The sequence below is a fragment of the Trachurus trachurus genome, assembly GCF_905171665.1.
Source record: "Trachurus trachurus genome assembly, chromosome: 8".
Taxonomy (NCBI): domain Eukaryota; kingdom Metazoa; phylum Chordata; class Actinopteri; order Carangiformes; family Carangidae; genus Trachurus; species Trachurus trachurus.
The window spans coordinates 16,714,307-16,735,766 of NC_139905.1; the positions used below are offsets into that span (position 1 = coordinate 16,714,307).

Sequence of the window (21,460 nt, forward strand, 5' to 3'; positions counted from 1 at the left end):
CTAGGTCTAAATGAAAGCTAGGATTGTACACTTTAAAATGCTACCAGACATGCCCTTATGACATAAGTAAAGGTCTGAAAATGAGCACAAAACAGGACACACATGCCCCCTGCATTTAGAGCCTATTTATTGCAGGGGGTGGATAACTTTATGTGCTGATGATAATTGTCATAAAGCTACCACTTAGGATGGGTTATCATACCAAAATATCATCTATGGACATGTACCTTTTCAAAAAATGTTACTAAATTTTGTCACCTTGAGTGGTACCAAGAAGTCAAATTTTGGCCTTTGGCCCATGGACTATGTGTCTTTTGTTGGGGCCATGTGTCAAAATGTACTTTTAGGACCTTTGTTACAGTATTTCAATATTAACTGGTCATTTACCATAGCACTGTGTTTATGTTTAATTGTCTAACGTACTTCACTTGAGTATTTATTTGTACTTATACTATACTTCATTTCAGAGGAAAATATTGACTTACAAAACAGTGCAGAGGCAATAAAACTGCTATAATTGCTGATCTATGGATGAAACATGATAGTGTTAAAATTAAATGTTAAAACTTCTGTGCAAGTTGACGATCACTATCACTTGTACCTATATAAAATACACAAATGTCAGATGGTTAACACTGTATTTTAAGTGGCAATAGGTAAATATGGCTTTCTCTAGTTAATGCTCAGTCTACTTTCTGTTTCTGTCACTCTCCACTGACAATGCACTTCCTTAGTTGCATAAATAGTCTTTGCTAAATCTCATGTACACTGGCAGAAAGAATATCATAGCAATATGAAAAGGAGGGACTGATCTTAATGCTGAAGATAACATTATTCTGTAGCCATTACACTTTGCAGACAATATTCAGCTCAAGATAGGTTCAAGGAAAAAGTTGCTAATCGGAATTGCAAGGCAACCTGCAAGGGGATCATACCTTTCCTACCCTTTGGGTCCCTCTATTGGATGATGATGGCACAATTTCTCTATTAAAAGTGGTGCTTCAAAAAACCTTCATACAAAACTGTAGATTACGCCTGAATCCATTCCACGATACAAATTCAAGTACCAAACAGCTTTTTATTACTGTGATAACTTTAATTTACATAGATATACAGTTAAATTGACAAAAACCCCAAACAAAGTTGCATTGATTCTCCAGCCCCACGCTGGAACTTTGACATACTGCAGGACAGACTACAAATGATTAGTGACATCAAATGAATTGTTGCAAGAGGCTGTGGCTTTGGGGTCCTTTTTCCTTTTGAAGCAGCTAGGCACAGTTTGCCCAAGTTAAAATCAACGGTTCTTGTTCTTTTTTGTTTTCATACTTCATCCACAAATGGTGTATTAATGAGGTGTCCACTAGCTGCCATGGTCTTCTTGCCATTCACAAATTTTTTCGCAGCCTGAAAGGAGGGAGAGAGGTCATTTTCATTTGATGTCTTGATTCACTGCTTAGCTGAGCATTATCAGTCAGTGCATACAGTTTCACAAACCACATTACTTTGGGATTACCTTTATGGCATTTAGCAATTTGCAATTTAAACAGTGCACAAATCCACTGGCAATCATAACATAAAGAACATCAGTGAAAGTTTGGACATAAAATATACATTTAGAAGGCAAGCATCATCATCATCATTTATTTTTTGGCTGGCATTTTATCATTCTTCATTAATTGCTAGTTCAAATGAAAAAACAAAACAAAAAAACAGATCTTCACTATTGATCTGACCATACCGTACAACATGCCATTTGATGTATTCCAGCAGGTGCCATTTGCAAAATGTACTGTCAGTCTGATTTATGCCTGGGTGCCATCTGAGTTTGCTGTTTTTGTTTATGAAATAACATTTTCGATTTGACAGGCAGTCAACACTGCCTGCTGCCTTTTCAGTGGGGAACTTTCTCATCGTAACATTAGCACAACAACAGATCTGAAGTCAAATGATTAAGCACAGCTACACTGAAAGCACTCACCTTGACCACGTCGTCCTGGGTGACAGCATCTATAGTCTGGAGAACAGCGGCAGGAGGCTGGTACGCTGCAGCGGTCAGAGCCTGAGCACCGATCTCCTCCACCAGGCCCTCAGAGCTCTCCATGGACATGAGGTACTCTGATTTCACCTGGTTTCTATGCAAAGAGGTCAAACATACAATATATCCGTCAAAACTTTAAGCGTATTTTAGAGGAAATCACACCAATGACATCTGTGTTTGGTATGCAACTGCTTCTTCCCATTGGACTCACTTTGCTCTGGTGATGTCAGCCCCGGACACGTTTCCCTCGGCTACACCTCTCACTTGAGCGATGGCGGCTTTGATCACCTGCGCAGAGGAGCACAAAATTCAGTGAGAGGCACATTCTGGCGTCTGTGCATATTTAAGACGAGGTTACGTGTCTTGGAAGGAGCGTGTCTGTCAGTCACCTCTCCTGCAGAGTTGGCTTGTGCAATAGTATAAACGCCGAACAGGCCGGAGTCAGAGTACGAGGCGTTGAAGGCTGTGGCCTGAAAGACAGCAAGAGGTCATCTGAGGCAAATCAAGAGTCAAACAACAAATTAAAGTTCTTCTGACTCCTTTAACTTACATCAAAGGGCTGTGTGGTAGCTTTGGCAATACCCTGACTCAATTTACTGGTGATGTTGGAGCCTCTCTTTACATGTGGACCAGCTCCCAGGATCCTTTGCAGCACAGAGAAGGCATTAGCCTCTGCGCTGCCTGTCACACCACCCTCACTGGCAATGAGTGCGTGAACCAGATCGTCGTTGTTTTGCACTCGCAGCTCACCTACAAACACAAATAAACACACAGTCATGGCACCGAAGCTGCGTCAGCCATAAAAGACGAGTATTGTCACTTTATCTCCGGCTCTCACCTCCTCTGTAGACAGATTTCGCCACAGGTGTGCCGGCCCCGCTGCGGGCGCTGAGGAGCCCCTCGCCCACCTGCCTCAGGACAGAGTGCTTCACACCTGGACGCATAAATCAGACGGTGCCAACGTTAACATACAACTCAAGTGGAAGATCGAACACTTTCATTAACTGAAAAATACCACACAATCCCAGGAAGGAAGCCATATAAAGTGTCACTGAGCTATGCCAACACTTGTAGCATTTGCTTACACATAACCATTAGTGCCAAGAATTACACGAGGAGGTATCAAAACACTCTCAATCTTGCTCGTGTTGGTTGATTTAGGAGATACATTCCCCGTTGTGTGTGTTCATGAACCCTTCAAAAAGTGCCTCATGTTCAGTCTCGTGCCTCCACCCGGTTCAACTAACATTAGTTTAGTTCTTTCGAAGCAAAGCTGCAGACATTGTGCCGACATGAGCATAAATACTGAAGCTCAGGCCTTGTCCACACAAATACAATTTGGTTTTAAAACGTAATTTTTGTTGTTTATGCCAGGTGTCCACATTACTCCAAAGGTTTTAAGCCACAAAAACTGAGATTGAGACTGAGATAAAGAAATGTTGCTACCCAGTACTAAATACCTTAAAAATGAGAGCTCACTGGCTATTGTATAAAGCCTCACAGTGTAAACAAGTATGTGATTCTGCTCTTAGATGTTTTTGTTTATAGTACCCTTAACTATGACCATGTCATTTTGCTGTAATCCAAGATGTGCTGTGTTCTGGATGTTGTGTGTTCTTTTTTTAATGTATTTTTTTTTGTCTCTCTCTCTCTTACTTTCTTTCTTGAAAATCAATAAACATATTTCTAAAAGTAAATAAATGTTGTTTTAGTCATTTTAGTTTGATAACTCCAGGACTGTGAAGGACTGTGTGTCTGGACAAGCAAAAACGACGCCTCATGATCTGGAGTTATCGGTCACAACAACCAGACAGTGATGAATGCAAGATCAACACCAAACATAACATCACCAGTTTGTTTTATCACCTGGAGTCACATCCTGAATATAAAGAATGTACGGCCAGGAAAAAGACAGTCAAAGTATTTGTCCATTCGTAATTGAGGTAAAAGAAAAAAATCTAACACCTCAATTCAGTGCAACAAACACACACAGATAATTGAAGCAGACTGGCACAACCTCAGAAAATCCAAGCGTCTGTTAGTAAAATGTAGCCTTGATAAACAAAGCCTGAAGTTAGCCTGATGTGAAAGGAAAGCTGCTGCAAAGAAGCGACCGAGCCGGACTAGACAGCACTAGTAGTCACTCACCTACTCCTACAAGAGCCATTCTGCCACTGGTGAAATTGTCTTCAACAAATGAGTGCAGCTACAGGGGAGGGATAAGGAAGAGGAGGAGAGGTGGGTGAGAGCTATGCACAATCTAACAAATTACGGTCTTGATCGTCATAAGCCTTATCATTCTCCCTGAGATGGCAGAGAACAGAATGGAAAACTATACAATTAACTATTTTCCTATATGGACAAAACAGAACGAAAAGAAAAAAAAAGAGGCTTACAAGTTTAGGGGAGACATGTCCGACCATGTAGCCAGGGCAGTAGAGTGAGTTGGACAAGGCGTTTTTGTATGCTGCTCCATGCAAGTTCTCAATGACACCTGTGGGAGAAGATGGAAAATGAGACGCAAACTTCAGCGAAGGAAAACTGGGCATCCATGAGGTAGATCCACAGGACTCAACAAAATAAAGCATTAATGTTAATAAAAAAAAGATCAAATAACTAAATGAAACATGCTGATCCTGATTAGAGTGAACCGTCTGCACTGCAGCTATGAGCAGCTTGCTGGTAATTGTTTTTTATTTGAGAGCGCTAACACGAGATTAACTGCCTGCATTTGTCAGCTCGGTTCAATGTTGCTGCGTGATTCGAATTTCCACAATGAAAAACGCAGGCAATTTGGGAGCTTTAACAATTACTCCTGATACGAACCTATCTGAGGACACTGCTGAGCCAGAGCGATGTCAGTCTTCACCCTGGTCGTGAGTTCCTCTACCTCCCACGGCCGAAACTCCTGAGTCGTGGTCACACTGACCACATACTCCAATAACGAATCTCTGGAAACAACACAGAAACAGAGAGTGGTAAAGACACACTGTGGCATCAATGCGACCTTAAGAAAAATGCACGTAAACCACAGTGGGAGCACTTACAGGTGATCTCTCAAGCACTCTGCAGTGTAGACCATGGTCTCTCTCGATGATGTCACACTGCAGGAAAACAAAACACCGTTACTGCCCTATTTATCTGCAGCAGGATAACCAGGGACTGTGCAGAGAGTAAACCACCACTCACCTCAGGCTTCCTCCCAGTGCTTCCACACCGCGACAGATCTTGAAGGCAGATGCACCCTTGGTAGTCTATGAAAAGGAAAAAAATCTGCATGTAAGAAAAGTAAACTGTGAGTTGAGATGCTGATTCAAAAAAGAAAAAAATCTGTTGTGAAGTACAATGTGTCAACTTGATCTAGTTTGTCATGAAGCCATCCTTACTATGTATACCCATAAATCTGACTGAACAGAATTGCAGGATTGTTTTACGATTTCCCTGAAACCGTATTACACATTCACAGAATCATTCACGTCACCAGGTTCGCTGCCAGTCGTAGCACATGAGAGACACCCTGGTTTTCCGCAGTCTCATAGCGGCTCCCAGCTTTCACAAACACGCCCACGCTGGACAGGGGGGAGTAGTTCTCCAGTGATGCTATCACCAAACCGTTTGGGAGCTTCGACACCTTAAGCAAAATAGGAAAAATGTTACTGGAAATCTTACAGAATTTTTTTATTGATTCTGCGTTTTGAATTGGTAGATGACAGCAGCACCTACCTGGACATTTTGGGGAGGGGGAGCTGCAGCTGAGGAGGGTTTCGGGCCTCCGAGGGGTTCAGTCAGAGCTTCAGTCCTCCTGACGGCAGCATAGCAACGTTTCTGCAGTCAGAGGCGACACCAGATTAATAACAGTGACTTCTTGCGCAGTGTTTCCTCCGAGAGCAGCCTCTTTGTTGGCAATGGGCATCGAAAAAACAAGAGTGCAGAGCTACAACAACTATCCCTGACGTGACGTCTGAGTGAATGTGTAAATGTGGTATAGCTTCAAAGTGTCACAAACGTAAGGCTCCACTTAAAAAGCCAGTTGGAGACGGATATATTTTCTCTCTCAGACTCAAGTGGCAGTGTTTGACAGAAATCAGGCTGACGTTCAATTGGACAAATCCCACAAAGATGAAAACACCTACTCGTGTTTCACAGCACCTGCCAACTACCTAACTGTCTATAAGTAAGTGAGGGGTCATCTGCTGACCGTCAGCAGATGTCAAGTACCTAGTACCTAGGTCAGACAAAACATGAACATCCTGTGAACACATACATTTAAATCTGAGAAACTAGGAGGGGCATTTTTGCTATCTACAGACAGTTTACAGTCTAATCAGTGAATTGAGAAAATAATCTCCAGATTAAAGTGTCATATAATCATTTCAAGTAGTTGAGCATGGTACAATTTGCTGTTATATAATATAATATGCAGTATTATAACCATGTTTTCATTCTTCAGTAGTTACGATTGTCAGTAAAATGTCAAAAACAATGGCACATGCCAAACACAGACAACTTTCTGTGTTTCTCTAAAGTCTCTCTTTATTGTTATATCAACATTATTTTACTTTTTTTTTAAGCCTCAGCTAAATGACAAATTACCCACTGTTTATGCACCATGTGTATTTCAATCCTGCCATGACATGCCAACACAACAGCAGACACTGGCACCCTGCCTGTCTTACAGTAAAGTGGTGGTGGGTGACCTAAAACGACCCGTGTAAATATAGGACACTAAGCCACACTCACACCGCCTGTGTCCTGTCAACAGAGCCAGTGGTTGCTGAGACGGCCGTGTCTGTAAAAATGTCAGCGTTTCACCAAACTATGACCAAACCCGGGGTGTTGTTTCCCTCCGAGACACCTGGATGAAGGAGTGAGGGCTCCACGGGTTTGGAGATGTGACCTTCAAACTAAACAGAGACACAAGCAGCTGCGACCAGCGGCTAACTTAAGCCAGAGCGAAAACAAAGTACTTCTTCTGCACATGCAACCTACATTTTTACCTGACTGTCGGTGTATGCGGATGATTCAGGGAGAAAGTGTTACTTAATCTCGGCTGTGTGGACCCCTACGAGCTCTCTACCTGTGAGATAAACATGCATTAACGAGACACCTAGCACGCTAACTAGCCACCGCGCTAACTACGGCAACTCCGCGGGGGTCATTCTGCAAACAGGTGCAGAACCACAACGAGAAAAGTTTGGGTTTCTGACACAAGTTCAGACCAAACCGAGAAAACACGGGACTCACGGGGAGACTGTTCAGAGACCGGATTCCCCTCATGACTCCAGACTCTCCTTCAGCCCGGTACAGAAAGACAGATATGGCGGCGGGCGGACTGACGTCTCTCCCACAATGCACTGCACCGTGGGGCAGATCAAAGATGGTTTAGGAGGGAGAGATGAGCAGCCTACTCTCCGCCGCTGCAGCGAGCGAGGTTCACAGAGAGCAACATGTGGATAATTTTCCTGATAATCCTGACTTTACTATGTGTGACTGAATGGGCTCCAGACTCCTAGTAATAATAATTAAAAAAAAAAAACTGTCTGGAGCCCCTATCTTATACTTACTGGGCAAATGAACACAACTCTTTTTAAAGTGCTTTGCTCCAAATGCAAATAATAGTAATCATACTAATGATGCAGATAATGACAATCCATACCAGGAATGATAATATAATACTAAACAATGTGTATTATTTTTTATTTTTAAGTGATTCTGCTGTAAACCTTGAACAATGAAGAGTTTAGGACTTTTGTACGGTATTGTGCAAAAAGTTACAGAACTATGACTTTTTATTTCACATTGATGTGATCGAGTCAAAATTACACCGTTTAGATGACTTTAAAAAGAAAATCCTGAACTAATTTATGTTTGTTATGTTTGCTGATACACCATGTCCAAAATTGTTATATTTTTAAAAGCCTACCAATTAGAATGACTAGGTGAGAAAATGAGTAAGCCTGGGATTTGATAGTACCCACTACAATTTAGACTTAGAACTATTTCTTTTTATTAAAGTATCGTACTTAGTAACAATTTATGTGAAATTATAATTATAATTTATTATATTACCTACTGTGTGAATTCTTCAGTTATGGCTAAATACGTGTTTTGCAGTCACAGCTAAAATGTAATCAGTTCATCCTTGAATCATGCTCCAAATTTGACATATGGATGGATGACCAAGTCGAGAAGATGCCATACTTTTACCAGCATCAACGTTACAATAATTACGTTTGGGGGAATTGGAACTGAACACAACCTAAACAGGTAGTCTGCAAAAAAAGTTTTTTAAAGTATTATACATCTTTTCTGGTCACTGTGTACATTATTTTGGCTCTTCTGTGAAATAGAAAACGCACACACCATAATTCACAGTAAAGAATTGAACATTTTTATTAGAACCCAACTGTATTTAAATTCACTAAAATGCATGACACACACTACATTACAAAAATATACCCAACATGTTACAGGTAGTAAAGACGGTCATTCAAACTTACAAAGTTTAATTAAAAAAAACACTGCTCACATATAGACATCTTTTTCACAGGTGATCATTCAAAATATTCATATTTCATGTCTTTTGAGCAAAATGTTCACTTTTTTATTTTTCCACGGCCATTCTCACAGTTAGTCACACCCCAATAAATACTTGACATTATAATGATACAAAAATACACTATGTTGGCTGCGTAAATCTTCACAGATTCGAGGTGCTCGGACATAAAAACAACACTCACACATGTTCACATCACACAGAAAGTGAGTTCAGACTGCCGACTGAGTCGTCCATTGCAGTTACTTGAGATCATATCTCATTGTTTCTTTTGTCTCAACGCCAAGTGAGTGAGAGAGTCATTCCACAAGTTGTCACGGATTTAAGGAAATAAATAAAAAAACACCCGACTACTTTTTGCCACTGCCAAGTGGCAAAAAAACCCAGTGCTGTGGCAAACCCGGGCGTCACTTGTCAGCGCGCTGGTCTCCACAGCTCTGAGCTTTGTAGTGCACTGTCCCTGAAACAGGGTGCAGATGATAACAGGAAAGACCTCTCCTCCATGATGTCCTGCTTCAGTTATTCATTTGGCGTCCCAGGACAGATGTTCATGTGCATGTCCTTCCTCAGCTGGAGAGACACACAGCTGAGCCAGCTGCGACTGGTGGGCATCTCCCCGACGATCTCCCAGGTGTCCGTTTCCTCACAGAACCTCTCGATAGTGTCGTGATATCTGCGTGTAAAATCATCAGCATTAAACTCAACAGCTAAACAGAGATATTGAAATATGCTTTTCCTCTTCTCTTCGTATCCAGGCCTCTTTCTTTCCCTTCATCCTCTGACAACAATCAGTATTTTCACTTAAAAGTTATTCTTGGAAATGAGGTGCTAAATTTGTTCGGAAATAAATATAGACAAATGACATTAATGTAATTAAAGGTTATTAGAACAACTGTCAAGTGGAGTCAATATGTAGTTAATAGTCCTAGTGTTATACTCTGCATCAGCATTCACAGAGTTACTAGAATGACTGATGTTTGAATGGGTACAAAAGAGGACGAACAGAGATGGAGAGAGACCGCAAATGAAAAAAAACTCTGATATCCAATCAGGGATACTTGTGGCTGAGCCTGTTACCTGTCCCAGCCTTCCTCTCCTCCCAGCACGTAGATCTTTCCATCCACCACAGCAGCACCGGGCCGGTACCGCCGCTCTTTCATGGGGGCGCACATGGTCCACTGGTTCGTCTTGGGATTGTAACACTCCACCTTATCTGTGTTTTCTGTTGAAGCATGCCATCCGCCTGGAAGAAGGGATGACAGGTTTAACAACAGACAAGACAAGTTTCGATTGGTGACGCACTGTGAATCAAGAAAAGGTTAAAGTTCTGGTGTTTAAAAAAAAGTGTAACAATACCTATTACATAGATCTTTCCTTTGAGCGTACAGGCTGCTGAACCAGAGCGAGCGATCTGCATCGGGGCGACCTCTGTCCACACTGAGGTTTTAGGGTTGTAGACCTGGGCGAGATCTGTGCCGTCTCCATCCTCTAAAACTGCTCCACCTGTCAGGACACAGAGAGACAAATGGACACACAAACAAAAAGTGATGAATTGAAAATAGTTACGTGTATCTCTCTGGACTGAGCTTCAAAGTTCTTCATTAAGTTACATATGGCATAGACGACTCTGACATGGCCTGGGATATGTATGTCGTCCTGGTGGTGTGTCTATGTATGTAAAGTTGTGTTACCTGCTATTTTATGTTTTTGTATCACCTTTAAGTAGATTAAGTGACAGGAAAAAATGTATGGCTCTACACAAATTGCATGTGTGCAATGTATGTGTACTGATTAAAAATAAATAAAAAACACAAGCTCAAGAATAAGCTGCATTGCATACCAGTGACGTAGAGGAGCCCGTCCAGGGCCACCACAGCAGGACTTGTGACGGCCATCTTTACGGACTCTGTGAACTGCCAGGAGTTGGTGTGGGGGTTGTAGCACTCCACCGAGTCCAGACGGGACCGCCCCTCCCACCCTCCCACCGCATACACGAACCCGTCCAGCATCACCAGGCCTGAGCGGAGAGAGGGAAATTCACTAATGAGCCACCAAAGACAACAGCGCTTCCCATTAACATCAAACACATTTAGAGCTTCTAAACGTCCTTCAGCACAGCGTGAACTTATTAAAACACGGCATTGCCTTTAGCCAATAGCCATCGTCTTCAGCTCTGCTTCTGGTTTTGCCCAGTTTGGGCACAAGCCCCTGGCACCACTCACATAAATGTTCCAGGAACCTTAAGAGTTCGTTGACAGCGCTCCTGATCCGGATTAGTCAAGGAGTTGGGACGCCGCATCACAACAAAACTAACAACGATTTCTACGGAATCTGTATCAGCCAGGACAACGAGTGCTTTAACAAAGAATAATAACGGAGAGGGCTTGTTGGCCTGACAAAGATGTCCAGGCCCTCATTAGTATTTGGAGGAGAAGAGGCCATTCAGAGGGAGCTGGAGTTGGCTACGTGTTTTCTTTCCCTTCAGTGTGTGGCAGGAACCAGGATATGACACACACTGAACACTTCAAGGACGTGTGAAATAGATGAAACAAGGTTATAGAAAAATGAATCACCACTATTTGAAATTGCCTTCAGATAATTAAAAAAAAAAAGAGGAGAGAGGACATAAATTGTTTTTAAAAGAAAAAAAAGGGGCCAGAGTTTTCTCTGCTGCTGAATGTGGTTTCTTGACGGGAACTGCAATGCTAGTTGCTTGCTGAGAGCGTCAGCCATGATTGTGTCTACAAGACAAAGCCTTCTGTGATCAGGGCGACTTCTCCATCCTCTGATTAAACCACAGGTACAGGGTTCGCTGGTTAGCACACTAACTTCAGGAGAGATGAAGAAGTGATAGAAGCAAAACAAGACTGTTTAGTTAGTTTGAACTAACGGACGAGTGAATCAGCAGCTGTTAATCCGCTGGTTTTGAAGCAACAGCAAAACCTTTAGGCAATATCACCTGTGTCAGTGTCAGTGGGGGTCAAAGACTACAAACATTTGCAACTAGAAATGAGGAATTCAACAGTAAAATTACAAAGAAGAGCTTGTCATGCCAGCTGAATATCTGTATTGCATTGTGTATTGTGCTTTGCTGAATGTCAAAACATCTTACCTAATTCAGATCGAGCCACGTTCATGGGGGCCATCTCCATCCAGGAGTCGAAGCAGGGGTCATAGCGCCACATCTCCCTGCTGGCCGAGCCGTCGGGAAACTCCCCTCCTGCTAAATACAGGGTGGAGTCTACAGAGAGACAGAGAGAGAGAAATAGAAAGAGGAGGAGGAGAAGTGGAGATGAATGGACAGCAACACGTCACTCGTCATGTGCACTACATCTGCGCTCTTCCGTTGCTTGTCTGAGAGGCGACGGTTTTCCTACAGGGACTGACGGCGGCTCCTCACCCGACACCACCAGTCCGTGTTTGCTCACGGCGAAGGGCAGGCAGGCCATGTTCTTCCACTGGTTCGTCACAGGGTCGAAGCCCTCCACGCTGCGCAGCACCACTTTGTCGTCCTCCCCGCCGACTGTCACTATCACTTCAGCTGTCCCTGTTGCCATGGCAACAGAGGGAGAGGGGAACAGATATGGAGTGAACCGAGGCATTCAACCTGTAGGATGCAATGTAGTGGCGTGGAAGACTAAAACGATTGCTTTCATTATCGACTCAACTGCCGACTCTTTTGTCCATCAATTGATCGAATTGTTTCTTCTATAAAATGTCAACAAAAAAAATGCTAATGAGACCAGAATCCAAGGGCTGTATGACTTTATATCATAAATATTATGTAAATGTGAAAAAAAAAAAATACTGACATTAAAGAAATTATATTAAATGATGATCAATTAACCAATGACACACCTAGACTGTAAGAGGTTAAGAAACTGGGTGTGTGATCTGTCTAAAACCTGCCAAATTATTGTAAATGAGTGCTAATAAAAGTATAAGTGCTGTATACAAAACAGTCCCTGAGTGTGGACAAGTGTGACAAAAGAGACAAAAAGAAAAGAAAAAAACACTAAAATGAAAGAGTGGACAGCAACCCAGCCTCTATCTGTAGTTAAAATGCATGTTGCATTGGCTCTCCATTGGTCGTGGGAGTTTGCGTGTGTGAGTGTGTTTACCTGTGGACCTGCGCGGCCTGGCTCTGGAGCAGTACAGCTCTCCGCGGCGGTCCTTTAGCAGCAGGTAGTCCTTGGCCTCGGAGATGAGCCGCTGGCAGGCCTGGTTCTCATTCACCACGTCCTGAGCCTCGATGACGTCGTGGAGGTAGTACGGGCTGATCAGAGGCAGGCGGATATGCTCGAGGACCTGGGAGAAACAAACGTAAAGAGACGAGTCTGAATTACTTAGACAGCTCGTCTTAGTCTGTGCCACTGTACCACTGCTAAATAGCATCCATAGGTCTGGGGTGAGGCCCCCTGAATAAAAGTGCAATAACATTTCCACAATCCGAGTCATCGCAATATAGAGATTAATAGATAAAAACTAATCTATCATATTTTTTTTCTAATTTTTCCTGATACAGCTAAACAAAACAAGCCGAGATGGGAACTGTGTGTGTGTTTTCATGCAACGTATCTCTGACTTGTGGTAAGTACACCTGTAACATCTGAGCTCGCGTTAAAAGCCTTGTGTTAGTCTGACCTTTTCAAAGCTTTGTTTGCGAGTGGGGCATTTATTCAGCCACAACATGGCAGCTTCGAACACCATCTCCTCTTTGGGCACGTTGAGTTGGTCGTTGGCAATGATCTCTGTCAGTTTGTCCACACACAGAGACAGGAACTCCTCCTGCAAGGGGGGAAGCATTAGAGTGAGATAAATTTAATACTGGCCAAGTGACAACTTAAAGCTCAGCCTGCTTCCTACACACACACACACACACACACAGAAGTTAATCACTCATAGGCCTTGGTTCAAGTGCTGACAGGCAGGTAGATTATCTCTGTTAAACCCCTGTCACACATGAAACTCACAACACTTGTCAGGTTTAGTTACCCTGGTCAGATCAATACGTCTGACTGACTTCACATTCATACAGCAAGCAGCTCCTCTGGTCCATCACAACGAGCGAGGAGCTAACGAAGATGTGTGACATAAAAATGTGTCTGTTCTAGGAAATTGTGGAGTCTTGGTCTTTGAAGCAGAAGAGGTGACCAGCCTTTTGCTCGGCACCAGTACCAGCACCGGCGGCGGCTCTGGCAACAAATTCACATAGGCTACTGTGCTTCTCTGGGAAAAACACAGTAGCAGACAGTTCATCTTCTCAACCAGAGTAGGTAGCTACCACAAATCCTACAAAGTGTTGCTTTAAATTCACTAAACACACCGTGTGAAAAACCCTCAGGTCATTGCGGGAAATGGTGTAAATCCATGTGTAGCCTGTTGTTGGGAGTGTATCTGACATTGCAATTGGATTCTGCTGAAACATGTCGGTCTACATGGAGTCTCACCTGCTGGAAAACTCTGTTGAAGTTCTCCAGGATGTAGTCCATGCTGCGTTTCTCCAGCACCTTGCACGAATGGGCCTCGGCGAAGCAGTGGATCCCCACGCAGTTCATCTCGTCCATCTGACGCTCCATGAAACGACAGCAGGCCTCTCTGACGGCCATCACGTCCAGCAGGTTGGCTGCTGCCAGCAGGGCCTGGGTTCGCACAAATGCAGCGAGTGTGTGTTCAGCAGCAAACATGGCATTTTAAAGAAGAAGAGTAAGGGGGAAAAGTGTGAGAGGGGATTCTTTTACCTGCACGTTTGCTTTTGAGATGTAGACCTCTGATGTGTAGGCATAGCTGACCAGCATGCCAATCATCTGGGGTTCAACTCCATTGATGGCAACCCGTTCCTGTTTGGACTCTATCAGGTCAGTGGAAAACATGGCCTGAGGTGGAGACACAGTAAAGCACCATAACCAATACCCAAACAAAATACACTATTGAATTTAAAAATAGGGGTTATCGATTCAAATAATCATACAAAGGTTTTTAAAGATTTGCAAATGTCTAATGCTTTGATAGCTTTTCTGTCTTCCATACCATGTAGTGTTTGAATGTAGTGGCGAATTTCTATTTTAAATTCTTGAATCCTTGGTCTTTGTGAGGACCATTTAGCCTACATTTGTGAATGTAGTATTTCCCATATAAAATTAAAAGATTCAACAAACATTTTTCCTTGCACTTAAGGCTTTTCACATCATATAGGAGAATTATATCTTTTTTCTAAGTTTAAGCTGTATACCAGTTAAAGTTTTAAACATATGTCCAACTGCTACCATGTATACCAGTTAAAGTTTTAAACATATGTCCAACTGCTACCAAGAACAAGTTAAAACAATATAAAACCATATCATATAAAACAATATAATAACAATACAATATAAAAAAATAGAACAATATAAAAAAAAAGGTGGTAGCGGGAACTGAGGCACTCAGAGTAGGAGAGTGATTTAAAAAGCCTGTATTGCAGCATGGCCAAACGGGAGCGTGCCTATGTTCCCTCAGCCCTATGTTCCCTCTGGACTCTCTCTACCTATCTGGACTCTATCTATCTGGCCTGTCTAGCCTCTACCTGGTCTTTTTACTAAACTTAACCAACTCCTTTCTTCATTGCCTAAACCCAACCAATGGTGGGACCAAAGGGCTGTGGGAATAGGGCCTAATTTTCAGTGACAACAAAAGTTAGAAATGAGGGAACATAGGGCTGAGGGAACATAGGGCCTAATTTTCAGTGACGACAAAAGTTAGAAATGAGGGAACATAGGGCTGAGGGAACATAGGGCTGTGGGAACATAGGGATGACCCCGGCCAAACAAATTAAAACCAAGCAAACAGGCCTTCATCAGGATTAATCAAATCAGCATTATATAAAAAAAAAGATATTTATCACCCCCTGTAAAGCACTGTTAAGTTAGTTAGCAGATAAACATGACAGGGCTGGAAAGGAAAGGAAAAGGCATGTTTTTACCTGGAAGTAGGAGCTGAAGGAGGCCAGCACAATGCGATGACAGGGGAACTCCTGTCCTCCGCAGCACAGAGTCACATCGCAGAAGGCGTTGTTGAGCCGCAGGCTGTTCAGGCCCTGCAGCACGGTGCCGGGGTGCCTGGTCTCCACAAACAGGTAGTCCTCCTGCTGCCACGGGAACGATAAGGTGACGTTCATAGCGGGTAGGTGAGTGGGAGACGTCCAAGTGGCGTTTAAGGCGACGGCTTCAGCCATGTCTCTCTCTCTCACTCTCACTCACTCTGCTAGGCAAACCTGAGAGTCACAAACACAGAGAGACACACAGGTCCGCACGCCGGCGGCCATGTAACTGTCAGTAAAGTAACAGTAATGTAGGGATTTCATCAGCAAAAAGTAGCGGGAGAAGCAACAAGGCGAAAGAGAGAGAGAGAGAGGCGCTCTGAGATTGTCTATTAGCTCACTAATGAGGCTTAGCGCGGACGGAGCGGCTCGGCTCGGCTCGGCTCGGCGGAGCGGACGAGCTGATTTTTTTCCCCCAACCAAGTCGGACTAGAGAGTCGTTTTTTCTTTGGGAAGAGACGCCCAGAGCACAGACAGATGTTAACAGCGATACACATTACCTGTTAGACATGTTCGTGACCACTACGGTGCAAAACAGACTCCTCGATACACACACACGGTGGAGGAGTGTCAGGCTGCGGTGAAGAGCGGCAGCAGCCACCGGAAGCCCCGCCCACCTCCGCTGCACAAGTCGAGATAGTTCGCCCCCCTTTGCATCTCTGCTTCGTGCAAACAGCAACAACATGATCACATAAGAAATATGCAATACTATATAAGATGAGAAGAATTATGGTCTAGTCTATGACTGGTGAAGTTACACTGGGTTTTGCAGGGGGAAAAAACCTACACTAAAATGTGTTTGCAAAAGAAAACTTAAATCTCTTACCAAGGTAATAATAATAGGCCTAACTTTATTTATATATCACCTTTCAAAAACAAGTTATGTGTGTAACGCATTGCACAACAGTTAAATAAATAAAAGCCTGTACTAAACAGGGTTAGTAATAATTAGTTGTAGGCCATGCTGCAGGCTTCAGGGAGCAACCCTACTAATCTGAACTTGTTCACTTTGGCTCTGTGGTAAATAGATAATGGTAAATTCTCACGCACCACCCATCCCAGCCTCATGTTTAACACACACTGCTACAGATTTTCTATAAACCTTTCTCATCCTATTTATACTTTTGTCACAAAACTGGAAATTTTCATAAACTGTTGTGTAGTAGCCCATATGTCAGCTGGATTCTTTTCTCTAACTTTCGTTAGAAGAAGCAAAATGCATTTTACATTAGTTTAAATTATTCTGAGTTGTGTCATTGGCTGTCCAGCAAAGAAATCCATGAGAAAAGCAACCATCAAATTTTTCTAAGTGAACCTGGAAATCGTGAACATGCACATTCTGTTGGTGTCAAAGTGAGGAATTTATTATTTCTTTGTGTTTCGTCAATTTTAATGGCTTGATCTTTTTCAGGCGACTATATTTAATAAATATTTAATTCTCAAAATCTTGATTGGTTTTCTTTGTTTGGACCAGTGTTTTATAATGTGAACAAACCAGCCATATGCCTGCACATGTGATGAATACAGCTGGGCACAACATATAAACATAGGGAATCAGGGAACATCATGAACATTACATTTGAGATTTTTGCACAGTTTAATTTTTTTGACAATTATGTTATCAAAAGTCAAAAATAATTACAAAACATAAAGGCACAACAGGTTGATCAAAGCAGACTACTAAACCTGTTATTTCATTAATTGACAGAAATAATCAATCTGTATCAAAACACCACTTGTTTTTATCTACACAGTTATATTTTTTGATTCAAAAATAAAGTGTCTGGCCATGTCGCTATTCTCTTTCTTTCTTTTTTATCACATACAAGAATGATTTTCTTCTGTTTTTGAACTAGATTTCTAGAGGGTACCAATGATATTCTAGGTCCCAAAACTCCCATCTTCCTGTTTGAAATTGGCTCAACAAGAATACAGTATTGCATATTTTATTCTATACCTATATTTAATATGGGAATAACATTATGGAGAAACAGTTTGCACAATCATCTTTGTTTTATGTTACAACTCAAACCTACTGTCTGTCTTTGCGAAAGATACAGATACACAAGTTGCAAACAGGATTAAAAAAAAAATCACTGTTCATGTTTTATCCGCTCACAAGCAGCTGTCCTTGATGATGCCAGGACTCTCCAGTGCATTTTTTCTGCGAGCAGCAGCTTCCAGGATCTTCTTCCTGGGTCCGAGCTGGATGCGAATGCCTTTCAGGTCTTCATCAGAACAAAGCATGAGCGCCTCCAGGTCCAGGTGCTCTCTGTTGAATGCGAGGGTAAACTCTGGCAGGGAGATAGCTGACAGGAATGCATCCAAAGGAGAGGTTTCCTCATCTTCATCATCATCCAGGCCCAGATCTTCCTGATCCCAGGGCAGATCAGCATCACCTGCTCCCTCGAAACCATCAGCATCTTCATCTCCCTCAAACAGATCGTTCTGGACGAGGTAGCCGAGATTTTCATTATTTCCGATGGGGACATCATCTGACTCCAGCCCCATCTTCTTCATGAAAGTCAGGCCTCCAAGCCCTGGACGGTTGAAGATGGACTGTTTTACTTGCCCTGGCTCTCCACTCTCATCCTCAAAGCCTCCCATCTCTTCATCCATCATATTTTCATCCTGCTCGCTGAAGACATCCACAAACTCTGGCTTCTCAGATGTTCCGTTCTCCTGTTTGAGGAAAATAACATTCCCATCCCCTCTCTGCAGCGTGCCTTTATCTTTCTTCCCGAACCTCTGGAGGGTGCCTTTAAACCTGGACGTAAGAGTGCCAGATTTATCAGCGGAAATAAGCTTGGAGAACTGTTCACTGACACCAGTCACACTGCCACTGTTTGACAGTGATGCTGCACTGGCCTCTGAAACAGACCCAGTACCTGCGCCGCGGTGCATTTTATCCATCTTGTTCTGATGTTTCTTCTTTACCTTCTCGCAGAGCTTCACACGTTTCTCTGCTTCTTTTACGGCGTCCTTCTTTAGAGTGGCCACCTTCTTGGGATTTTGGTTAGTCTGCCTTGAGGAAGCATCATCCAGGAAGCGCACGCAGTCCATGCGGTCACGAGAAGCAGCAACATCCATAGCTGTGTGGAATTCATTGTCCAGTGAGAAAAGGTTGGCACCGAAGTTGACCAGAAAACTGAGGATGTGCATGTGGCCATTAGCTGCAGCATGGTGCAAGGGTGTATTTCCCCAGATGTCACTCTTGTTGGGGTCACCTCTGTGTAACACACACAAAAAAAAGGTTTAAACTCATTATCTGAAACTTTGTCATTGTTTTGTTACCACTGATTCAGTCAGTTTATCATAGTCTTGCAGGATATTGGGCACATTAGTAATTAGTTCCAGTTAATTTTCTTAAAAAGTAATTGAATTACTTTACAAATGACTGCTTCATATTATAGTATTAATGTTTTTCTTCAGTTGTCTTACTAATAATGTACACACAGGCTGCTGTTTTGTTGTTCCTGGCACAGGACGAGACAACTATCAAAGTTTATCTATCATTTCTACCCATTATCAGTGAACACATGTTTTAAAACTCTTGATATACATATTTATTGGAGCCTCAACAAGCCTTCACATTTTTTAACATGAGAATTGTAATTTCAGTAATGTGTTATGCCACTAATCTGTTACTCCCAACACTGGGTAATAATGATAAAAAATATTATTTAGAGAGAGATCTTCTGCTGGATTTTTTGTTTTATTTTGTAGCCTTCATTATTTCACCAGGTCAAACGGTTGTTCAAATAATAGAAATGTCTTTTCTAGCTTTTTTAGTCATGTGTGCAGGCTGAAGTTCAGCATCTTGAGGAAGACTCTTACTCCCTTTCTGTCCTGAAAGTTCCTGTGGTTGTTGATAAATATGTCGCTGGAGCTTGTTCATCTTAAAATAAAGACTGGGAGCAGGGGGAAACAAGTAGCTTGTGTCTCCTCACTCTGTACAGTACACAGACATGGTGCAGTTAGCAGTAATACAGGGGATCAAACTATTTCATCAATCTCCTCATCTAATTCTGAGCAACAAGGTAAAAAGAATTCCCAAAATGTCGACCCATTACCTTTAACATGAGACAATAGCCTAAACATAAAGTTTTTCACATAGCCAAAATACCCACATGAAATAAAATTGGATAGTAAAGATTTTTGAAGATAATTGGTAAACTATTAAGATTTAAAGTCCTACATTGCTGTGCGTCATTGTCACAGCCATAAAAGTCCTGATTGCTGTAATACTTCAACACCTTGTCATAAATCCCAGCTCATTCTGGCAATGACCAAAGAGGAAATGCTTCAGATAATCCGGGCCACGTAGGTGAGATGTGTTACGCCCTACATAATATCGTCCAAACATTTTTTTTTTTCTCTCAACCTCATTTTTCAGAAAGAATGTTGTTGTTCCAGGTTTGAGCCTGTCTTTTGTTTTATTGAACGAGGGATAGGGGTGGGGGTCGGCGGGTATAGAAACAGGGCTCTTTTGTTTCCCAGGATGGCTTTGGCTGATTAAACATTTGGCTCAGCTCATGGGAGAGACTGGTTTAAAGAGGGCAATGAAGTTTTAGCTCATTAAGGTGTTGTGGAAACCAAGAACACCATGTGTTGTTAGGTGAAGTCCGAAAGAACAGACATATAGTTTTTATTCACAGTTGGAGCATAAAACTATTGTTTTCCAGCCGTAAAATTGCCAATTAAATAGTGTTAACCTTTGCTCAGTGAACACCATTTATGGTTCTATTGTAGTTCTGACTTTAGTTTCATATTAGGGCTAATAGTACATTAAAATATTGTATTAGAAATCAGATTAAAATGTTTGTATTTACATATATGTGTCAAAAAATATAGCTGGTTATCTGATAAAACCTTCTTTGTGACATCAATTCATCCAAATAATTTACAGCACTTTAAAGTACTAATAGGCTAATGAAGAAAAAACTGCAGGTTATTTGAAAACTATGTGTGATAAAGCACAGGTGATAGATAGGAGTGTATCCTGCTTACCCTCTGCTGCATATGAGCTGAAGAGCTTCGACATGTCCATGGAAAGCAGCCAATAAGGTGGGAGTCATGCCATCTTCATCCGTACTGTTCAGGTCCATCCTTGTGGCCTCCTTAAGGAGGTCCGAGTAGCCATCGATCGCTGCTTTGTGGTACCTAGTCATCTCCTAAAAGAACACAAAAGATCCAAACCAATTCCCTCCGGTCAGATGCACAGACTGAAGCGACTGCAGACCCGGGCAAACAAAGTGATGACTGGGCGGCAACATATCAGCAGCTCAGAGCCATAAAACAAAAGCAAAGTCCAGTTCGCTGCTGTCAGCTGCACCATTATTGCCTGGGCTCACATGCATCAAATTAATAAAAGCACATTCAAATACTATACAATCTTTACCTTCTTATTTGTTTCTTTACTCTATACTTTATTGACAGACTCAACAACATTTATTTGACAACCACAGTATTACTTCAAGAACATCAAACATAAACTTTAATTATCATAGATTTGAATATATCAAATAAATATTTGGTTTGCTGTTCTTTCTTATCCATTAGCCTACCATGTGAGCAGGAAGAGGAACTGATAAAAAAAAAAAGTGTGCATACTGTTGGAGTGGTTCATTCTTAATAATTTGAATAACACAATATGAATTCTTGTCTGCAAAGAAACCAAATCTGTGAAGTAAATGTGCTGGAGTAAAAAGTACAATATTTCCCTCTAACATTTGGCAGTGTATAAGTAGCAATTGAAATAGCCCACAGAGATGAAGGAAGATAGCAG

General features: G+C 42.2%; 3 protein-coding genes across 4 annotated transcripts; all 3 read right to left on the reverse strand.

The window, feature by feature from the left end:
* Window positions 1-1,058: 1,058 nt before the first annotated feature.
* uqcrc2a (ubiquinol-cytochrome c reductase core protein 2a) lies at window positions 1,059-7,381 on the reverse strand. The gene is made up of 14 exons (XM_083977604.1): window positions 7,286-7,381; window positions 5,765-5,866; window positions 5,523-5,672; window positions 5,231-5,295; window positions 5,089-5,145; window positions 4,868-4,992; window positions 4,438-4,535; window positions 4,190-4,247; window positions 2,880-2,975; window positions 2,592-2,791; window positions 2,431-2,511; window positions 2,253-2,329; window positions 1,982-2,135; window positions 1,059-1,407 (listed from the first exon to the last, which is right to left on the reverse strand). The coding sequence occupies exons 1-14, from the start codon at window positions 7,316-7,318 to the stop codon at window positions 1,324-1,326; spliced, it is 1,380 nt and encodes a 459-aa protein (XP_083833730.1). The 5' UTR covers window positions 7,319-7,381; the 3' UTR covers window positions 1,059-1,323.
* Window positions 7,382-8,415: 1,034 nt separating this feature from the next.
* Window positions 8,416-16,225, reverse strand: LOC310989356 (kelch-like protein 24). 2 transcript variants are annotated; one of them, XM_083976391.1, is made up of 12 exons: window positions 16,173-16,225; window positions 15,556-15,846; window positions 14,339-14,473; window positions 14,048-14,239; window positions 13,242-13,385; window positions 12,719-12,905; window positions 11,998-12,144; window positions 11,710-11,838; window positions 10,438-10,614; window positions 9,954-10,100; window positions 9,675-9,840; window positions 8,416-9,270 (listed from the first exon to the last, which is right to left on the reverse strand). In XM_083976391.1, the coding sequence occupies exons 2-12, from the start codon at window positions 15,805-15,807 to the stop codon at window positions 9,117-9,119; spliced, it is 1,830 nt and encodes a 609-aa protein (XP_083832517.1). In that variant the 5' UTR covers window positions 15,808-15,846; window positions 16,173-16,225; the 3' UTR covers window positions 8,416-9,116. The 2 variants fall into 2 exon arrangements, with proteins under 2 accessions (XP_083832517.1, XP_083832518.1); XM_083976392.1 differs by having other exon boundaries at window positions 15,556-16,207.
* Window positions 16,226-17,260: 1,035 nt separating this feature from the next.
* anks4b (ankyrin repeat and sterile alpha motif domain containing 4B) lies at window positions 17,261-20,913 on the reverse strand. The gene is made up of 2 exons (XM_083976658.1): window positions 20,683-20,913; window positions 17,261-18,901 (listed from the first exon to the last, which is right to left on the reverse strand). Exons 1-2 carry the CDS (start codon window positions 20,841-20,843, stop codon window positions 17,788-17,790), a joined length of 1,275 nt encoding a protein of 424 aa, XP_083832784.1. The 5' UTR covers window positions 20,844-20,913; the 3' UTR covers window positions 17,261-17,787.
* Between the last annotated feature and the right edge of the window lie 547 nt (window positions 20,914-21,460).

Coding starts and splice junctions, on each gene's coding strand:
- uqcrc2a (XM_083977604.1), bottom strand. CDS start 7,318: ATGAGGGGAATCCGGTCTCTGAACAGTCTCCCC. Junction 5,867..7,285: donor GGTCTCTGAACAGTCTCCCC/GTGAGTCCCGTG, acceptor CTCTGACTGCAG/AAACGTTGCTATGCTGCCGT. Junction 1,408..1,981: donor CCCAGGACGACGTGGTCAAG/GTGAGTGCTTTC, acceptor CCCTCCTTTCAG/GCTGCGAAAAAATTTGTGAA.
- LOC310989356 (XM_083976391.1), bottom strand. CDS start 15,807: ATGGCTGAAGCCGTCGCCTTAAACGCCACTTGGACGTCTCCCACTCAC. Junction 13,386..14,047: donor TCAACAGAGTTTTCCAGCAG/GTGAGACTCCAT, acceptor CCCCCCTTGCAG/GAGGAGTTCCTGTCTCTGTG. Junction 9,841..9,953: donor AGGAAAGATCTATGTAATAG/GTATTGTTACAC, acceptor CCCTTCTTCCAG/GCGGATGGCATGCTTCAACA.
- anks4b (XM_083976658.1), bottom strand. CDS start 20,843: ATGACTAGGTACCACAAAGCAGCGATCGATGGCTACTCGGACCTCCTT. Junction 18,902..20,682: donor CAGCTCATATGCAGCAGAGG/GTAAGCAGGATA, acceptor TGTGTTACACAG/AGGTGACCCCAACAAGAGTG.